Below are 16,247 nucleotides of genomic sequence, written 5' to 3'. Positions count from 1 at the left end.
GCAGGGTCTGAACATGGCTAGCCATCCTGTTCAGCCCCTGACCTGCCTCCCCATGCCTCCCCATGATTGAGACTGCCCAGTACATGCTTTCTTCCTGACCAGTCTCAGGCCCCACAACCTCCTGACCCCACGACTAGTCTCTGACACAAGTCAAGCATAGGACGCTGCTGCCTGCACTGGGAATCCAGAGGCTCATCCTCAAGGATTCTGCTCAGGGAGAACCCAGACAGCAAAAGTCACTGCTATACACCACACTCAAAACGAGAGTTCAGAACAGCAATCCTAGAGATAAAGGTAGATGGCTACCCCAGGGCACAGGGGCTTCTTTTGGGGTGATGAGATGTTGGAACTAGATAGGGATGGTGGCCACAGAGTGTTAGCAGTTTATCAATGTGAGGGAATTGCTCATTCTAGATGAAGTCTCTGTCAGCCCCCTAGAGGGGCTAAGGAGAGATCCCAGGAAACTTAAACAGCCTCCAGGGGAAGGGGGATAGCCTGGGCTTTCTCAAAGAGGGTGAGGTGCAGGCATTCCAGCCTCGTTGCTGGGTGTCCATGTTTATCCATGGAGTTACTCCAGATTCATGTGATATGAATTTTACTCTGGTAAGAAAAGAAATTACGTTTTAAATTGTAAGAGAGAAGGCAGTGGTGTCCAGGGAGGCACTGTGCTGATGATACCATCCAATACTGTGGGACTTCTTAGGAAACAGCGGGTGTCACCAGCCACCACTCCTGTTTCTTAGACACAGAACAGCTGGACCACCCCCAGAGGGCTGTTGACACTGGTCACAGTATAGGCGGCAATACATTAGTCCCGACGGACACGGAGATGAACTTGTAAATCTGGACTATTACAGCATCTCAGCTGCTGAGAAAAAGCAGGTCATAGACTGCTCATGGCCCCAGTCCATCAGGAACGCACATATCTGTGTGCAGAGAGTCTGGCTAAGGAGGGTGGAGGGTCCTATAAAGAAGTAGGCATCAGAGCCCTGCCTAAGGATTCCAGGCATGCAGGGGCTCAATACACAGGGCTCAGTGCTCAGGGAGTGGGCCCTACCTCTGTACCTTGCACCAGCAAGGTCTCAAAGGGCACCCAGAACTCTTGCCGGAGGACCCGCTTCAGCTTCCGTGGCAACATCTCCCCCGGTTCCCGAGATCCCTGGGCAGAGGGGAGACGGAGGCCAGTCAGCAAGGCATGCAAGCTGGATCCCGGACAACCCAGGAGCCCATCTCCTCTGGCCACCTGCCCAGGGTAGGCAGCCAGCCAGCCCCCTGGAAAGCTGAAGGCGGCAGTGTCTGTCAGTCAAGAGTCAGCTCTCTGGCTGTGTGACACTACCCAGACCCACCATCCGCGTCAGCAGCAGTCCACAGCCTGCGCAGGAGCGAAAGAGGAGCAGGGGCAGCCGCTGTGACTCCATAAAGGCCACCAAACCTCCCACCACCGCCCACCATGCTGGCACCAGAGAGGGACAGGCGCTGTACCCTCATTGTGGGCTTGTCCTCAGTCCCTCCTGCCTGGTCCCTGTTGCTAGGCTATCAGCACCCAGAAAACCTGGATGCTGTCCTGGCGCTGCAATTCAGCCTCTCGCCTGACGACCCTGGTTGACGCCACTGCCCCATACCACTACAGGGACATGGGGATAGACAGAAGTCTCAAGAGCAGGACCGCTTTTTGTTGAGTTGGAGAAAACCACAGACCCAGGGAATCGGGACAGAGGAGAGGCCTTGCCAGATGGGCTACATTATAGATGCTGTGTGCCACAGCCAGAGTCAGGCTAGACTTGATCCTCCTGACAGGACAAGGCTCTCTGACCCCTGCTCTAAGCTGGGCCTGGAGGTGACGGGGCAGGACAAGCTGATCTGGGAAGAAAATGAGCAATATGGAGTCACATGGGCATGAATGGCCCGGGGCCTCTGCACCCCAATTCTGTCATTACCAAAGGGCCTCTGCCGTGCCCATTCAACTTCAGTCTCACAACCAGCTACCGTTCCTGAGGCAAAGGCCTGTGCAACACCCCACCGTTAACCCTTAAACAGCACCCTCTGCCTTTAGGGCTCAACTCAGAATCTGACGGGAGAGGCAACCCATGTCTAAGTCATTGTGAGTTGTCCCAGTACTGAGCTCTGCCACCCAGGGCAGCCTGGTCTGGGATACACTAGACGGTGAGCCTGTGAGGAAGCCAGGGAGGGAGCTCCTGAGAGACACTGCACCCTGTCGGCTCACCCATGGCAATGGGAGGCGGGGCCTGTCCCTGTCCCTGCCAGTGACTGTGGGTGGCTGGTATTCAGGCAGTGAGTGGGATGGACAGAGACAGTGCCTGGCTTACCCCCGGCAAGGCCCAGTGCTCGGAGTGGGGCAGCTTCATCACCAGCACCTCCAGCATCTTTCTGACGCTCTTCCGGCAGATGGCTCCGCCCTGGTTCCTCTTCCACCTACATGGGGGACCCACTTACACCTGCAGGGCCACAGGTGCCCTTGTGCGGAGCAGCTGCAGGGACTGGCTAGGCCCGGAGGCGGCATCAGACTTACTGCTGCCTCCCTCACAGCCCCCACCCCCACCCCGTTCTCCTCTCCCCTCTCTGCCCCCATCCATCTTCTTCCCTAAGCACCTAATCCCCAGGCAGAATAGAGACAGAAGTCACAGGGAGGAAGTCCATCCCAGCCTCTGACCCAGTTGTCCAAAGTCACAGCTCTCTGGCCCTGAGAGAGCCCAGTGCCTTGTTGGCTCCACACAGCCTGGGCTAAGACCCCCCCCCCAGGGGATTCCCCAAGTGCAGCCAGTCAGAACCCGCCCAGAAGGTAGGTGGGACCCAGGGTCAGAAGATCATGTGGTTAAAAGGCTTGAGAGGGGAACACGTGGATGTGCACACAAGGCTGTGTAAGAGTGTGGATAGGTACAGATCCCCTGGTAGGAAAACTCCCAGATCTTAACATTTCAGCGGGATTGTGGGTGGGTTTGGTTTTGTTTTGCTTTTTGTAATTTCCGTAACTTTTTCTCTTTAGTAGAAGCTCTAGATAGTTTTTTAATCAGCCCTCTATCAGGGCTAAGGAGGCACCCTAAGAAACTTCAGCAGCCTTCAGGGGAAAAGGGGTGGTAGGCTAGGCTTTCTCAAAGAGGGTGGGGCACAGGGCATGTGTCTGTGTTCTTCCACACAGACTTCCACAAAGTATCGAGTACCAAGGCCATTCTCTAGGTTCTCAGAACACGTGGGGGTGGGGGGTGGGGTCTTTGGAACTCAGGTGCTGATGCCAGCCAGACACGGGACTCACCGAGTAACCACCGGCTGCAGTGTGTGGTTGGGTCCAAACCAGCTGAGGCTCCCTCGTCCACGCAACCCCGTACGGCCCATGGGGTTCCTAGGTTAGAAAGGATTCGCTTAGCCTTTATACTTGATAGAGAGATTAGGACAGCCCTAGGGGGAAAACTGAGCAGGGACATGGGCAGGTGGGGGGCCAAGTCACAATGGGCATAACAGGGATCGTGTGCCAGCTCCTGCCAACCTGTCCTGGCCCCTCTGAGATCTCCACAGAGTGAAGCCAGGCTTTCTGGTCAGTGTGCAACCACCCCAGCCAGCCCTCCTTCACAGAGAGGGTTAAACACCCAGAGACCTATCTCTGGTGCTTGTGGTCACAAATGGGTAACTACACTTGAAGCCAGGCTGAAGGGACCAGTCTGTGGATTCAAGGACTCACTGCACTCCTGGAGTACGCAGTGCTAATTACAGGCAGAACAGGAGCTTCTCACTGTGCCAGGATCTCTCCCCTCCTCTCATCCCACCAGACCCCTTTCCAAATCAGGTCTAAGAATTGGTGGGTGGGCTGGAGAGATGGCTCAGAGGTTAAGAGCACTGACTGCTCTTCTGGAGGTCCTGAGTTCAATTCCCAGCAACTATATGGTGGCTCATAACCATCTGTAATGAGATCTGGTGCCCTCTTCTGGTGTTTAGGCATACATGCAGGCAGAACACTTATGCAGGCAGTATATATAATAAATAAATAAATCTTTAAAAAAAAATGGTGGGCCTTATGACTTCAACACAAAACAGAGAGAGACACACCCCTGTACCGCCAAAGGACGTGGGCAGCCTCCTCCACATATGACCCTCCCAGCCCCCCACTCCACATCTGCCACCTGTGGACGGGCTCTGCTTCCTTTGGCAGCTCCTAATGCCCCTGACACCCTCCCTCTCTTCTCTCGCCCATCTCTAACTGCTCAGTTGAGGTCCTGGTGTTCCCACTCCACCCAATGGGTTGGTACTGGCTTGGAGCTATTGGGAGGTGGAGCCCTTTGGAGGTGAGGCCTGGCGGGAGGCTTTCGGTCACTGGGATGCCCTTTAAGGTGACAAGGGAACCCCAGCTTCCTTTTCTTCTCCTTTGTTTCCCCGCCCTGAGGTGAGCAGCACTCTCCACCCCACATGCCCTGCCATGACGGGGTTCCCTCCCCACAGGGCCACCAGGGCCACCTTGGATCTGTACTAAAGGCTTTCAAACTGAGGCCACCGTGGCATTTCTTTATTTCTTAGCTAGTTGTCCTAGGTGTTTTGTAATGATGGAAAGCTGACTGACCCAGCACCTCCTCTGCCTTAGACGAGCCCTGCTCCCCCACACTTCAGCAGTGCGCCTCAAGTGGGGAACACTCACTCCAACCACTACTGTGTAGAAGAGAAGAGGATGATGCATCATATCCTGCTCATCCGCACTTGTCCCCACCAAAGCTCACGTCAGATCCACCCTAGCGTTAGATACGTGGGGCGCTGGGGTCAGGTGGGGCCTTCAGGAAGTGATTGCTCACACAGACAATCCTAGCCGTGTGACATCCTGCACCTCCTCTGCCTCCATCAGCAAGAAGGCATCATTGGATGCAAGCCCTTGACCTCGGGCCAGAACCATGAGCCAAAATCAGCCTTTTTTTTTTTTCATAACCTACTTACTCCTCAGTATTCTATTATAAGTGACATAAAACAGACATAGCCAATGATTTCCTGGAAACTATATCCAGGAAAATATAATTTAAAAAAACCAGTTTGAGTCCTAACTACATAAGTATGTTATTGTATAAAAATTATTGGGGTTGGGAGATGACTCATTAGGAAACGTGTTGGCCAAGCAAGCAGGAGGACCTAAGTTCAAATCTTCGGAACTCACGTAAAAAAAGGTGAGTGTGGAAGAACACACCTGTCCTCCCAGGGGTGGCAGAGACAGGAGGATCGCTGACCAGCCAGTTTAACCAACTGCGGAGCTCCGGTCTCATTGAGAGACCCTGCCTCCAAAAAGTAAGTTGGAGAATGATCGAGGAGACCCAACCCCTCTGTCTACATGTGCACAAACACGCAGGAGCACCCTGAGCCCTGTCAGGTCCCTCCTGCTCGTCTGTTTCTACACAGCTGTCATGACAGCAGGCATTCACCCGTCATCCCAGCATGGCGGTCACTCGTCCCACAACTGACATTCCTTCCCAAGCATCCTTCGCCCCATCCATCACGGACCCATCATGAGAACACCGCGGCTAGAGCCCTGGTCTGTTTCATGCTGCCTCTCCCCTGCTGCTCCAACCTCTGGCTCTAGGGACAATAATCCACTCTCTGTATTCCCCCCAAACTGCCTGCCTCCCACCTCCCACTTCCCTCAGCCCCCCCCCTCGCAGCGTCCTCCGCTCCACTGCTCCCCCTGCTGGCCACATCCCATCTGGAAGCACAGTGGTGTTTATGGGTCTCTTACTGTCTTCATATAAGTGGTCGGTCCATCATAGATGCTGGGCAGGGTTACCATCCCTAATGTGGGCCCCCCCAGCCACGCACTCCAGCAGCAGAATGCTCTCCTCGCACCTGACTGTGGTCCCCACCTTACCAACCATGAGTCAAAGTCCCCAGGTACCAATAGACCCACGCACCTGGGACCCTGCTAGGGTGATACAGGTGCCTTCTTGGGAAAGATACAAAGAAAGGCTTTGTAGCTTGAGCGGCCTCTGAGGAAATGGCACAAGTTGAGTTTCTTTTTCTCTTGTTTTCTTTTACCAGAAAGAAATGCCAGCTCGCTCAGCGGTGAATTCACCCCACAGGCCAGCTTACTAACGCCGGCTAAGGCTGGGCATACTCACAAAGGGAGCCCATTCTCGACCACATAGGCTCCATGGAAGCTACGACGGTCCGTTGGCCCATCCACAACATTGTAACTGATCTTCGACAGAGGTTCTGCCATGCTGGGGGCAAGACAGAGGACGTGTCCCAATAAGAGGGGGGTTATGGCAGAGCAGAGACACAGAGGGACAGGGGGGCTCAGCCTCTACTAGTAACCCCAATTCTGTGACCACGGGCCTTTCCTTAGAGAGGGGCCTTTGGCCGCAGGTCATGTCCGTTGTCAGGATGAGTTGTGCCCTTGGGTCTCTGGGGCGGATGAAGCAGAGCCTGCCCGGGCCTACCCCAGGTGAATTCTGGGGTCTCTCTGGAGAAAGGGCCACTCACTCTCCCACAGGATCTGTGAGGGCCACGTCTTTCTTCTCAGCTGTGTAAAATGGGGGGTCGTAGATCAGAAACTCCGCCTACAACAAAGCACATGAGCTTCCTCAGAGTTTTGCTTGACTTCCAGGCAAGCAAGGCGGGGGGTGGGAGTGGGGGTGGGGTGGGGGGGTAGTACAAATGGGCCCAAGAGCAGCTACAGCCAAGGCCACTACCCAACCAAGACCAAACATCCAAGTGTGCATGGGCATCTCTCGGCCCTGGGAGAGCTGAGAAGAATTCCAGATGAACACTCCAATGGGACCAGCCCAAGCATTGCTATGGATGGTGTGAACCCTTCCAGGGATGGGACAGAGGGTACATGGGCCCCTGGAGATAAAAAGAATTCCATACAGCAGAGAAAGTAAGGAGGGAGCTCCAGTCTAGAATGTTGCAGATGAACTGAGAGAAAACCCTGGAGGCTGGAATGGCAAGTAGTTGCCATTATCCCTGTCTCTGTGTATAGGTTTCTCTTTTATGCCTGTCACTCAAAGGGGGTGGTGGTAGTTGTTCACTGGGAACCAAAGAGTCAAGAACAAGATGGATAGGATGAGGCCGGAGCATGTGAGGAGCTACAGAAGCAGCCCTGGGCCATGACTCTGTGAGGCCAGATCGCCTCACCAGGCCCTTCCACATTTTGGTAGTAAGGCTCATGTGATTTAATCTCTGCATGCCTTGCTTAGTTTCCTCCTCTGCCGAATGCTCAGATGACCAGAGAGGCTGTAATGGGTAGAGGCCACTATGAACACGGCGGGGGGGGGGCACCTCTTCTCCTCCTCCAGAGCCAAGCCCCTCCTGCATTGGTTCACCTAAGAGAGTTATACTCACCTCCCAGGGCACCTTCTCATTGGGCACAGGGAAGCGCATGATGCGGGCATTGGGGTAGAGGAGGTGCCGGGCGTTCACATGGTAACCATCTCCTGGCTCCTCCGCTTTCCTCCTGATGTTCAGTTCAGCATCTGGCTCATCGAAGGTCCTTTGGGATGCTGGAAACAGACACATGTTTGAGCACCAGCCCTGAGACCCCGCTTCCCATCCCAGGAATCTCAGCCACAGAAGGACAAAAAGCTAGGTCGGCATTGCCTAGCAGACACCTGCCACTGAAGCCACGCTTAAATGTCTCAGCAGTGAGCTAACATCACAGGCTGTGACAGGGTCTGTCCAATTAATGGGGGCAAGTTTGCTTCCTACGGGCCAGTCACACCTAAGGAAGACCCATTCACGTCTATTTTCTGACTAGCTGCACATTTAGGGAAACAGACTTTGCTTTCTATGCCTCGGTTAACATGACAGTCTCAGTCACCTAGAACTATTCCCTGCCCCCAACTCTGCAGCAAGCTGTGTGGAAGGAGGTCAAGGAGGCATGGCGTACTGCCCCCAGGAATCCAGTAACTGCTAAAGCCAGGAGAGACCTGCTCAGCTCATAGGCAGAGGTGAGAGCTGGCCCCATAGGGCATCGAGATAACTACAGCCAAAATCCCTATAACTGCCTCTCTTGCTAACCCATCCCCCAGACTCAAAACCACACAGACTATTGGTGAAAGTTACTAAGAGACCATCTACTCACCCAGGGTCAGCACACCTGCCTCTGAGCCAAAGCCACTGTCCTTCAGGGTTGTCACGATCCAGTGCAAAGCTCTGGCCGTCTGAGCTACCTGGATGGCATATCCCAAGAAAGACCAGATTGACATCTGTGGTCCACATTACATGTGGCTTATGACCTAGAGGACTGGCCTCACTCCCCAAGGGACCCAGGCACCCTGTTGGGCCATGTCGCCTCAAAGGAGAACTTGAGGTTGGCCCTCTGGCCTCGGTGAAATTTAAGACATAGTCCCAAGACATTAGTGTCTCAGAGGTGGCCTTGAATAGAGAAGGCAGCCATGTGGATGCTGGGATTGCCAGGACTGTGTACTGATGTGGGTGCCTCACTGTTCAAACCTGCAGGGGGCCCAGGGCAAAACGCTTGGGTAGAATTTAATAGGGAATAAAGAAGGTGCTCCTTCCAATGGATAATTCTCTGAGTGTGTGTGTGTGTGTGTGTGTGTGTGTGTGTGTATGTGCGCATGCGTGCGTGCGTGCGTGCGTGCGTGCGTGTGTGTGTGTGTGTGTCTGTCTGTCTGTCTGTCTCTCTCTCTCTCTCTCTCTCTCAATCACTCACTCGCTTGCTCGCTCACTCTCTCCTTTCCCCTCTCTCTCTCTCAGACCTCCATTTCTGCATCTTTCCCCAAAGTTCTTGGTCTCAGCATCACCACACAACAAAATGCCCCACCAGGTCCCGACTGCCAACCTACCTGTTCCTCCAGGGAGACCAGCCTCTGCTCCATGGAGCCCGACCTCTTCACACGGTCCATGTCCAGCAGATCCACCATGGTGTCCACTCTGATAGAGGATAAATAGACAGGCTTTAGGGACCCTGCCAATTATATAAAAATACGATACAAATCGCAGACAGCCCCAGCAAACCCAATAGCTCAAGCGTAGCATCCCGCTGACTCTCACTTCAATACTGTCTGTGATTTGAAAGTCTCTACAACATGCATCTCTACCTTAAAATAAAGCTGCCCCAGCAGAAGGGCAGCCCAGGCTCAGGTGGACAGCTCAATGGGCTTTCAGAGATGTCAGCTGGGAGAGGTGACTGCATTCACAGTCACCCACTTGCACAGATTTGCCCCCTGGTGCTGGGCCATGAGCTCTGAATGCTGTCTCAGACCACAAAGCTTGTGGTGATGCTGAGTGCCGGTGGGGCACTGGGGCTGTTGGGAAATGTTTAGTTTGAACCAGAAGCCCCGCCCACTCCCCCACTGTGGCCAGCTGTTTTTAAACTACCATCCAGTCAAGGCCTGCCCAGGGAGTCCTTTATTTCCTCCCACTTGAAGTGCCGACTGCTAGCAGCATCCTCTTATAATAAAATGAGCCACACTGTAACATCTGATCGGTGTTTCTGGGGATGTGACCCAATTTGAACAGTCATTCGGGAAAGGGAAGCTAAGGACCACACTGAGTGTGCTGGCGTCTACTTCCCCATGCATGGCATTGCTTCACTCCACAAATGACACTCTGGTGCCCCTGCCTTTTTTTTTCCAAGACAACTTTGTGAACATGTGAGGGTGATATTTACAGCATGTTTGGACCCCCATGATTCAGTCACAGTGACACACGGGAACCATCTAGATCAGCAGAAACCCCCAAACCTCCAGCCATACTCTGTGGGTGAGTATCTGGGATCAACTTCGCCCAGCCACAGTGCCATAAGCCCTGGCACACCACACACCAAGGTGCCTCCCTGGGCCTCAGATCCCTCACTGCACCCCCAGAGAGAAAGTGGCCAAGCCAGGGTCCTCACCAGGTCTGAGGGACTGCTCATCATTTCCCGGTCGCTCTATGCTTTGCAGCACTACTGAGTATGTTAACAGTTTCTAGACAACGGGCCAGAGATTTCTGAAATGTTATGTCTTAGCACACTAGCTACTGTTCCCCCTAGAATGTCTGTAGGAATAATCTTGGAAATTTGCTATTTTAATAATCCTTTTCAACCTCAGGAAATAACTGGAGAAGCCCAGCTTCCTCCAGGCCCCAAGATGGAAACTGGACATCAGGTCCATTCTGAGCCTCCTACAAGGAGAGAAATCTGGGGTGAAGGCTGAGTGGGCTCATGTGACTGACTTCTTCAGGGTCAGCCTAGTTTCTTGAGGCAGGAGAGCACAAAATTGCCAGGACAGGCCCCCAAATCCAGGCTATAGTGTTCACCAGTGGCGGACACTGTACTACTCCACTTCTGTCCCTTTCCTGAGTCTTTGCCTCCTCAGTGCAAAGGTGGAGCAACCAGCATCTCTTTGTAAGAAAGGCTAGGGTAAGCCCAGGCAGTGGTGGTACACGCCTTTAATCCCAGCACTCGGGAGGCAGAGGCAGGCAGATCTCTGTGAGTTCGAGGCCAGCCTGGGCTACAGAGTGAGTTCCAGGAAAGGCTCCAAAGCTACATAAGAGAAACCCTGTCTCAAAAAAAAAAAAAAAAAAAAAACAAGGAGGAGGAGGAGGATCAAGAGGAGGAGGAGGAGGATGAAGAGGAGGAGGAGGAGGAGGAGGAGGAGGAGAAGGAGGAGGAGGAGGAGGAGGAGGAGGAGGAGGAGGAGGAGGAGGAGGAGAAGAAGAAGAAGAAGAAGAAGAAGAAGAAGAAGAAGAAGAAGAAGAAGAAGAAGAAGAAGAAGAAGAAGAAGAAGAAGAAGAAGAAAGGTTAGGGTAGAGAAGCAGGTCACATGTTCAGTCCACAGCATGACTTTGACACTACACCATCAGAACCCTCATGCTGACTCTACTGACCCAACTTCAAGATCATGAGAGTGTGGTATCAGCAAAGAACGCAGCCCAGAGTGCCACAGGCTAGCCAGGCCAGGGCCCATAGCTTAAGAGCCACACAGCATTCACTGAGTTTCTGCCTGACTCTGGGCTTTCTCTGGGGGTCAAGTACTGTAAGATTCTGTCCCTGCTCTCAAGTAGCTCGTGGAGGGACAGCTGGATACTACCCCAGCCCACTGTGGTGGCTTGAATGAGAAATGCCCCCCACCACAGTCTTGTTTATTCGAACACTTGGTCCCAGTCGATGGCCCTGTTTGGGAAGGTTTAGGTTATTCTTGCTAGAGGAAGTATGTCACCAATGGGTTTTGAGATTTGCTCTCCCTGCTTTTGGCTTCCAGTTCAAGAATGAGGTGAGCTCTCAGCTTCCTGCTCCTGCTGAAATGCCTGCCACCTGCCACCATGCTGTTGCCACTGTTGTGGATTCTAACCCTCTGGGCCTGTAAGCCAAAATAAACTCTTCTGCAAGTTGCCTTGGTCGTAGTATTTTATCACAGCTACCAAAAAGTACCTAGTACCACCCCCAAGCAATCAGTTGATACATTCACCAACCAATAAGCCTATCTCCAAATCCACCAATAAACCACAAATGAACCTGAGACAGACTCACCAAACAATGCACTCACAAAGCCGTCAATCAACACACCAGCAAACCTGTCAACCTGCCAGCCTTCGTAATTGTTCAGAGGTGCGGACGGGGAGTGGGGAAGCAGGAAAGGCCCTGAGTAGGCAACGGCTCTAAGTAGGGGGCATTCCAAGGACAACTTGACGCCATTGTACTCAAGCAAATGGTACCTCTTTGTCTAGCTCACCCATCACGATAGGCACAAGGGACTTTGATCATCAGCTAGTTCACTGAGGTCCGTTGATGTTGCCATCGGCATCACCATAACGACCAGCACTATTGGGAGCCGCACTGTCACTCTCAACACCCATTCTCTCTAGCATCATCACTCTAGTCCCCATCATCTCCAGCATTATCATCACCATCACCAGCATCATCACTCTAGTCCCCATCATCTCCAGCACTCTCCACACCTTCATCTCCATCATCATCATCATCATCATCATCACTCTAGTCCCCATCATCTCCAGCACTCTCCACACCTTCATCTCCATCATCATCATCATCATCACTATAGTCCCCATCATCTCCAGCACTCTCCACACCTTTATCTCCATCATCATCATCATCATCATCATCATCATCATCACTCTAGTCACCATCATCTCCAGCATTATCATCACCATCACCAGCTTCATCACTCTGGTCGCCATCATCTCCAGCACTCTCCATACCTTCATCTCCAGCATCATCATCATCATCACTATAGTCCCCATCATCTCCAGCACTCTCCACACCTTCATCTCCAGCATCATCATCATCATCATCATCATCATCATCATCATCATCACTCTAGCCACCATCATCTCAGCACTCTCCACACCTTCATCTCCATCATCATCACCATCACCAGCATCATCACTATAGTTACCATCATCTCCAGCACTCACAACACCAAAACCAGCGTCATCACCAGCATCGCCATCACCTCCAGCACTAACATCATTGTCACTATTGCCATCATGCCACATCAACATCATCACCATTATCACCATCACCTTCATGGTCACCATCACTGCCATCATCATCACAATCCGGTGCCCTGTTTGCTTGTCTGGGCACAATGACACCCACTTTCCTCTCCCACAAGCTGAGCATGGTCCTGCCCCATGGGACTGCACTTTGAGTCTGCAGGACATGGCTTTAAGGATGCACCCCCAGGGCTCCTAGCCTCTGTACTTCTCACTGATGTCCCGGATCCTCTGTTCTGGCCGCTGTTTGAGCTGGTACTGCTGGTTCTGTAGGTAGTTCTCCTTCAGGTAGAGCTCCCAGGACAGGAGGGCTGCCTCCTCATTCTTCTCCAGTTTGTTCTCTGTAGGCAGGATGGGGTTAGCAAAGATCTGATGACCTGCCTAGGGCCCCATGGGAAGGGTGCATCACTCCATATCCAGGCCCAGGGAGCTACTGGCTCATGCCAGGTGCAGGGAAAGCCCAGCAGCATGAAAAGTCAGCATGCTTAATGATGGCCCAGGGCTCTGGAAGGAAGCCCACACTCGCATCTGCACCCAGGACGGTGGGACTGTACAGTGTTGGGGGGCAGGGGCAGTGTTGGGGGGCAGGGGGGACCCACTGAGCTGTTTGTGCCGCTTGGCAGGGATCTTCAGGACAATTCTCTTGATCAAGAGCTGCAGGTGGCTGAGGAGGATGAAGGGGGGAGGTGCCGGCGGCCGGCCATGGTACTCCTCAATCAGGTCATGGCGCTGGAACTTCCAGATCTGGTCTGTGTGTTCCTGCACTTCCTGGAATGTGTAGCTGGCAGGAGGCAGAGGTATAGGTATCAGAATGTTTGTGGGACACAACATTCTGGGGTCAAGTGCCTGGCACAGCCGGAGCAGGTGAACGGGAAGTAAGCCAGATGCCAAGAGGCAGCCAGCTTCTGGGAACGGGTGAGGACAGGAAATCACAAGGATTTTAGATTTATACTCCTGAATAAATAAAGATGGCGTCTGTGAGGGGCTAGGCATGGGCAATGGACACCGCAGAGCTTCTCTGTGTATCTAGTAATTTGAAGAAGCAGAGGATGGTGTCTCGGGTACTTCAGGTACTTTATCAGATAGCTTTTCCTGCCTGAGGGACAGAGTCTACCCAAATCCTACCCACACCCCCTGCCCTGATCTCAGATCTAACTAGCACATGCAGTTCTCAATGTTTAGAATACTCTAAAACAGAAGGTGCACCCCTCCGAAATCAGCTGGTGAGAAAAGAATATATTGTGCACACCATAATGGAGGGTCTTCCAAAGGTCACGGCCACCAGGAACCTGGCTGTAGAGACAAGAGGGCCAAGGGCTCAGGGATTTCACTGCGGGCAGGCTGGGCCTCCCATGGCCGAGCTGTTCCCTTTCAGCGTAGGAGTGGGTCTTAGGACCCTGAAGTCAGTGGACAGGGGGTACTGGGCCCCTGGGAACAGTGACACAGACCGGGTTCTGTGCTGGCTCCACAGGAGCTCCCCACACACTCGCCTGCCTGTGCACACGCCAGCCCCAGAGAGGCCTGGGGCTGTAGTAAGTTCTGTACTTGTAGTGTGCACAGGTGCGCCCACACTCACTTGAACATGGCGATGAGCAGGTTGAGCAGCAGGATGTTGGCAAAGAGCAGGTAGAGGCAGAGCAGGGTGACCGTCAACCACTGAGGGAAGGCGGGCGTCTGCCCTGTCCAGTCGCTCTCGGGACACTTGGGCTTGTAGGGGTCTGTGCCATTGGGGCTGCACTGGTCCATGCTGAAATTCACACCTGTGGGGAGTGGGAGGGGACAAAATACATGCAGTCGGTCACCAGGAACTGGCCGCCAGGGACCCTGGCCACTGGGGCACTGACAGTCCCCATAGGCTTAGACACCTGCATCCCAGGAGTTAAGGACTGGGTGTCTGGCTAGAGTCCAAACCGACAAGAGGTCTGTCTGTACTTGGGCATCCTCAAGCAGGAAGTGGGCTATTCAGGGGGAATCTGGAGCCAGAGCTGTCTCCCAGGTTGGCACTCTGCACTCCAGGACCCAGCCATCCCTCCCTCAAAGCTCTTCTCATGGCTACAGATATCGGTGGATGGGTCTTGGTCCTCAGAAATTCAATGAGAAGGAAACGATCTTCAAAGAAATAACTGGGGGCTAGAGAGGAGAGCACATAACTGTTTTGTCAGGGGATGCAAGTTCAATTCCTAGCACCCACTTCAGGTGGCTCTCCACTGTTGTAACTCCAACTCCAGGGGACCAGACACTTCTGACCTCTGTGGGCACCGCTATCATGCACACATACCCTCACACAGACATACACATACACATCACTAAAAATAAAATAAATTAGGGGCTGGAGAGATGGCTCAGCGTATAAGAGCACTGGCTGCTTTTCCAGAGGTCCTGAGTTCAATTCTCAGCAACCACATGGTGGCTCACCGCCATCCATAATGAGATCTGGTGCTGGCGTGCAGGTGTACATGCAGACAGGGCACTGCATACATTAAATAAATAAATAAATCTTTAAAAAATAAAAAGAAAGAAAGAAAGAAAATAATAGAACTAAAAGAAAAAAATAACAATAACACAAAAAGGAGGACGGTACCCAGAATGAGCTTCACGGCTCCAGACCTGGCCATTGGAAACTGAAGGATGGCTAAGGTAAGCCAGTGGACCAAGCGGTCAGAGAGACAGCCTGTTTCCAGCCCAAAGCCCCAAACTTCATGTAGACCCAAGGAATTCAAACCCCAAAACAATTTGGAAACTGAAGAGCAAAGCCAGAGGGCTCACCACGCCCAGGTTCAGAACTTACTACAAGCCACAGCAGCCATGGCAGGAAGGTGCTGGGCAAGGCCAGATGCACACACCAGCAGAAAAAGAGGGGAGACCCGAGGTGAATGCTTTCATTAAGGATCGGGTGACTTTTATAAGGGGCCAGGACAGCTCAGGGAGACATACTGATGCTGCTGGGACAATAGACAGCCACGTGAGAAAGAACGACCCTTGCCAAGCACAGTGGTGAACAGCTACAGTGCCAGTCCTGGGGAGGCAGAGGCAAGGGACTCACCGAAAGCTCCAGGGTAGCCAGGGCTATATAATGAGACCCTGTCTTTAAAAAAAAAAAGGAATGGGCTGAAGAGATGGCTCCGAGGTTAGGCTGCTCTTCCAGAGGCTCTGGGTTCAATTCCCAGCACCCACATAGTGGGTCACAACCACCTCTAACTCCAGTTCCAGGGAATCTGATGCCTTCTTCTGGCCTCCCTGGACACTAAGCACAGGCGTGGTACACAGACATGGTGCAAACAAACACCAATACATATAAAATAATAATTTAAAAAAAAACAAGAACGGCCCTTCTCTCACATACTAATGTGTATAGATAAAGTAGATCCGTGGCTGTACAGGGAAAGAGAGCAGTAATCATGGATAGAGAGAGGCTGAAAGCTAGCTTTTGCAAATGAATCAGAGGCCGAAAGAAAGATCGAAAGCTATAAACCTTTACAAGAAAAACACACACATAAACCATTTGAGCCTTGGGCTTGGCAATGTTTTCTCCACTGTGACATAGAGGCACAAACGATTTTAAAAATCAAACCGCACCTCATTAAAATTCTATGCTTCAAAGAAAGTGTCTTTTCATAAATAAAAAAAGATAACCTCTGTAATAACAGAAAATATTGCAAACTAGTCCTATGATAAAAGTCTTAAAAGCTCAATAATAAAAATATAATGGAAGGGGGGAATGAGCAAAAGCTAGAAATGGAGATTTCTGCTAAGAAGATGTACAAATGGTCCAGTAAGCACATGAAGATAGACTCAGCAGAAGCCAC

The 16,247-nt window shown here is 52.4% G+C and overlaps 1 protein-coding gene and 2 non-coding genes across 7 annotated transcripts in view; all 3 read right to left on the bottom strand.

Annotated features, from left to right (window-relative positions):
• The window catches only part of Trpm2 (transient receptor potential cation channel subfamily M member 2), a 51,631-nt gene that overhangs the window by 2,158 nt on the left and 33,226 nt on the right, over positions 1-16,247 (bottom strand). For 3 of the 5 annotated variants that reach the window (XM_028860425.2, XM_028860428.2, XM_037199485.1), the window contains 11 exons: positions 14,018-14,201; positions 13,041-13,222; positions 12,650-12,782; positions 8,787-8,874; positions 8,063-8,150; positions 7,324-7,481; positions 6,463-6,539; positions 6,099-6,200; positions 3,272-3,358; positions 2,328-2,433; positions 1,058-1,159 (listed from right to left, as the gene is read on the bottom strand). In XM_028860425.2, the coding sequence (XP_028716258.1) occupies positions 1,058-1,159; positions 2,328-2,433; positions 3,272-3,358; positions 6,099-6,200; positions 6,463-6,539; positions 7,324-7,481; positions 8,063-8,150; positions 8,787-8,874; positions 12,650-12,782; positions 13,041-13,222; positions 14,018-14,201 (1,307 nt within the window). The other 2 variants (XM_037199486.1, XM_028860429.2) reach the window with 2 other exon arrangements.
• LOC114685818 lies at positions 1,116-1,191 on the bottom strand. Its single transcript, XR_003733500.1, has one exon. It is a non-coding gene; the product is annotated as a Z6 small nucleolar RNA (small nucleolar RNA).
• Positions 2,316-2,374, bottom strand: LOC114685817. The gene has a single exon (XR_003733499.1). It is a non-coding gene; the product is annotated as a Z6 small nucleolar RNA (small nucleolar RNA).

The sequence above is a fragment of the Peromyscus leucopus genome, chromosome 16_21 (genome assembly GCF_004664715.2).
Source record: "Peromyscus leucopus breed LL Stock chromosome 16_21, UCI_PerLeu_2.1, whole genome shotgun sequence".
In the NCBI taxonomy this organism is placed as follows: domain Eukaryota; kingdom Metazoa; phylum Chordata; class Mammalia; order Rodentia; family Cricetidae; genus Peromyscus; species Peromyscus leucopus.
This window is presented reverse-complemented; position numbering and strand designations above follow the sequence as displayed.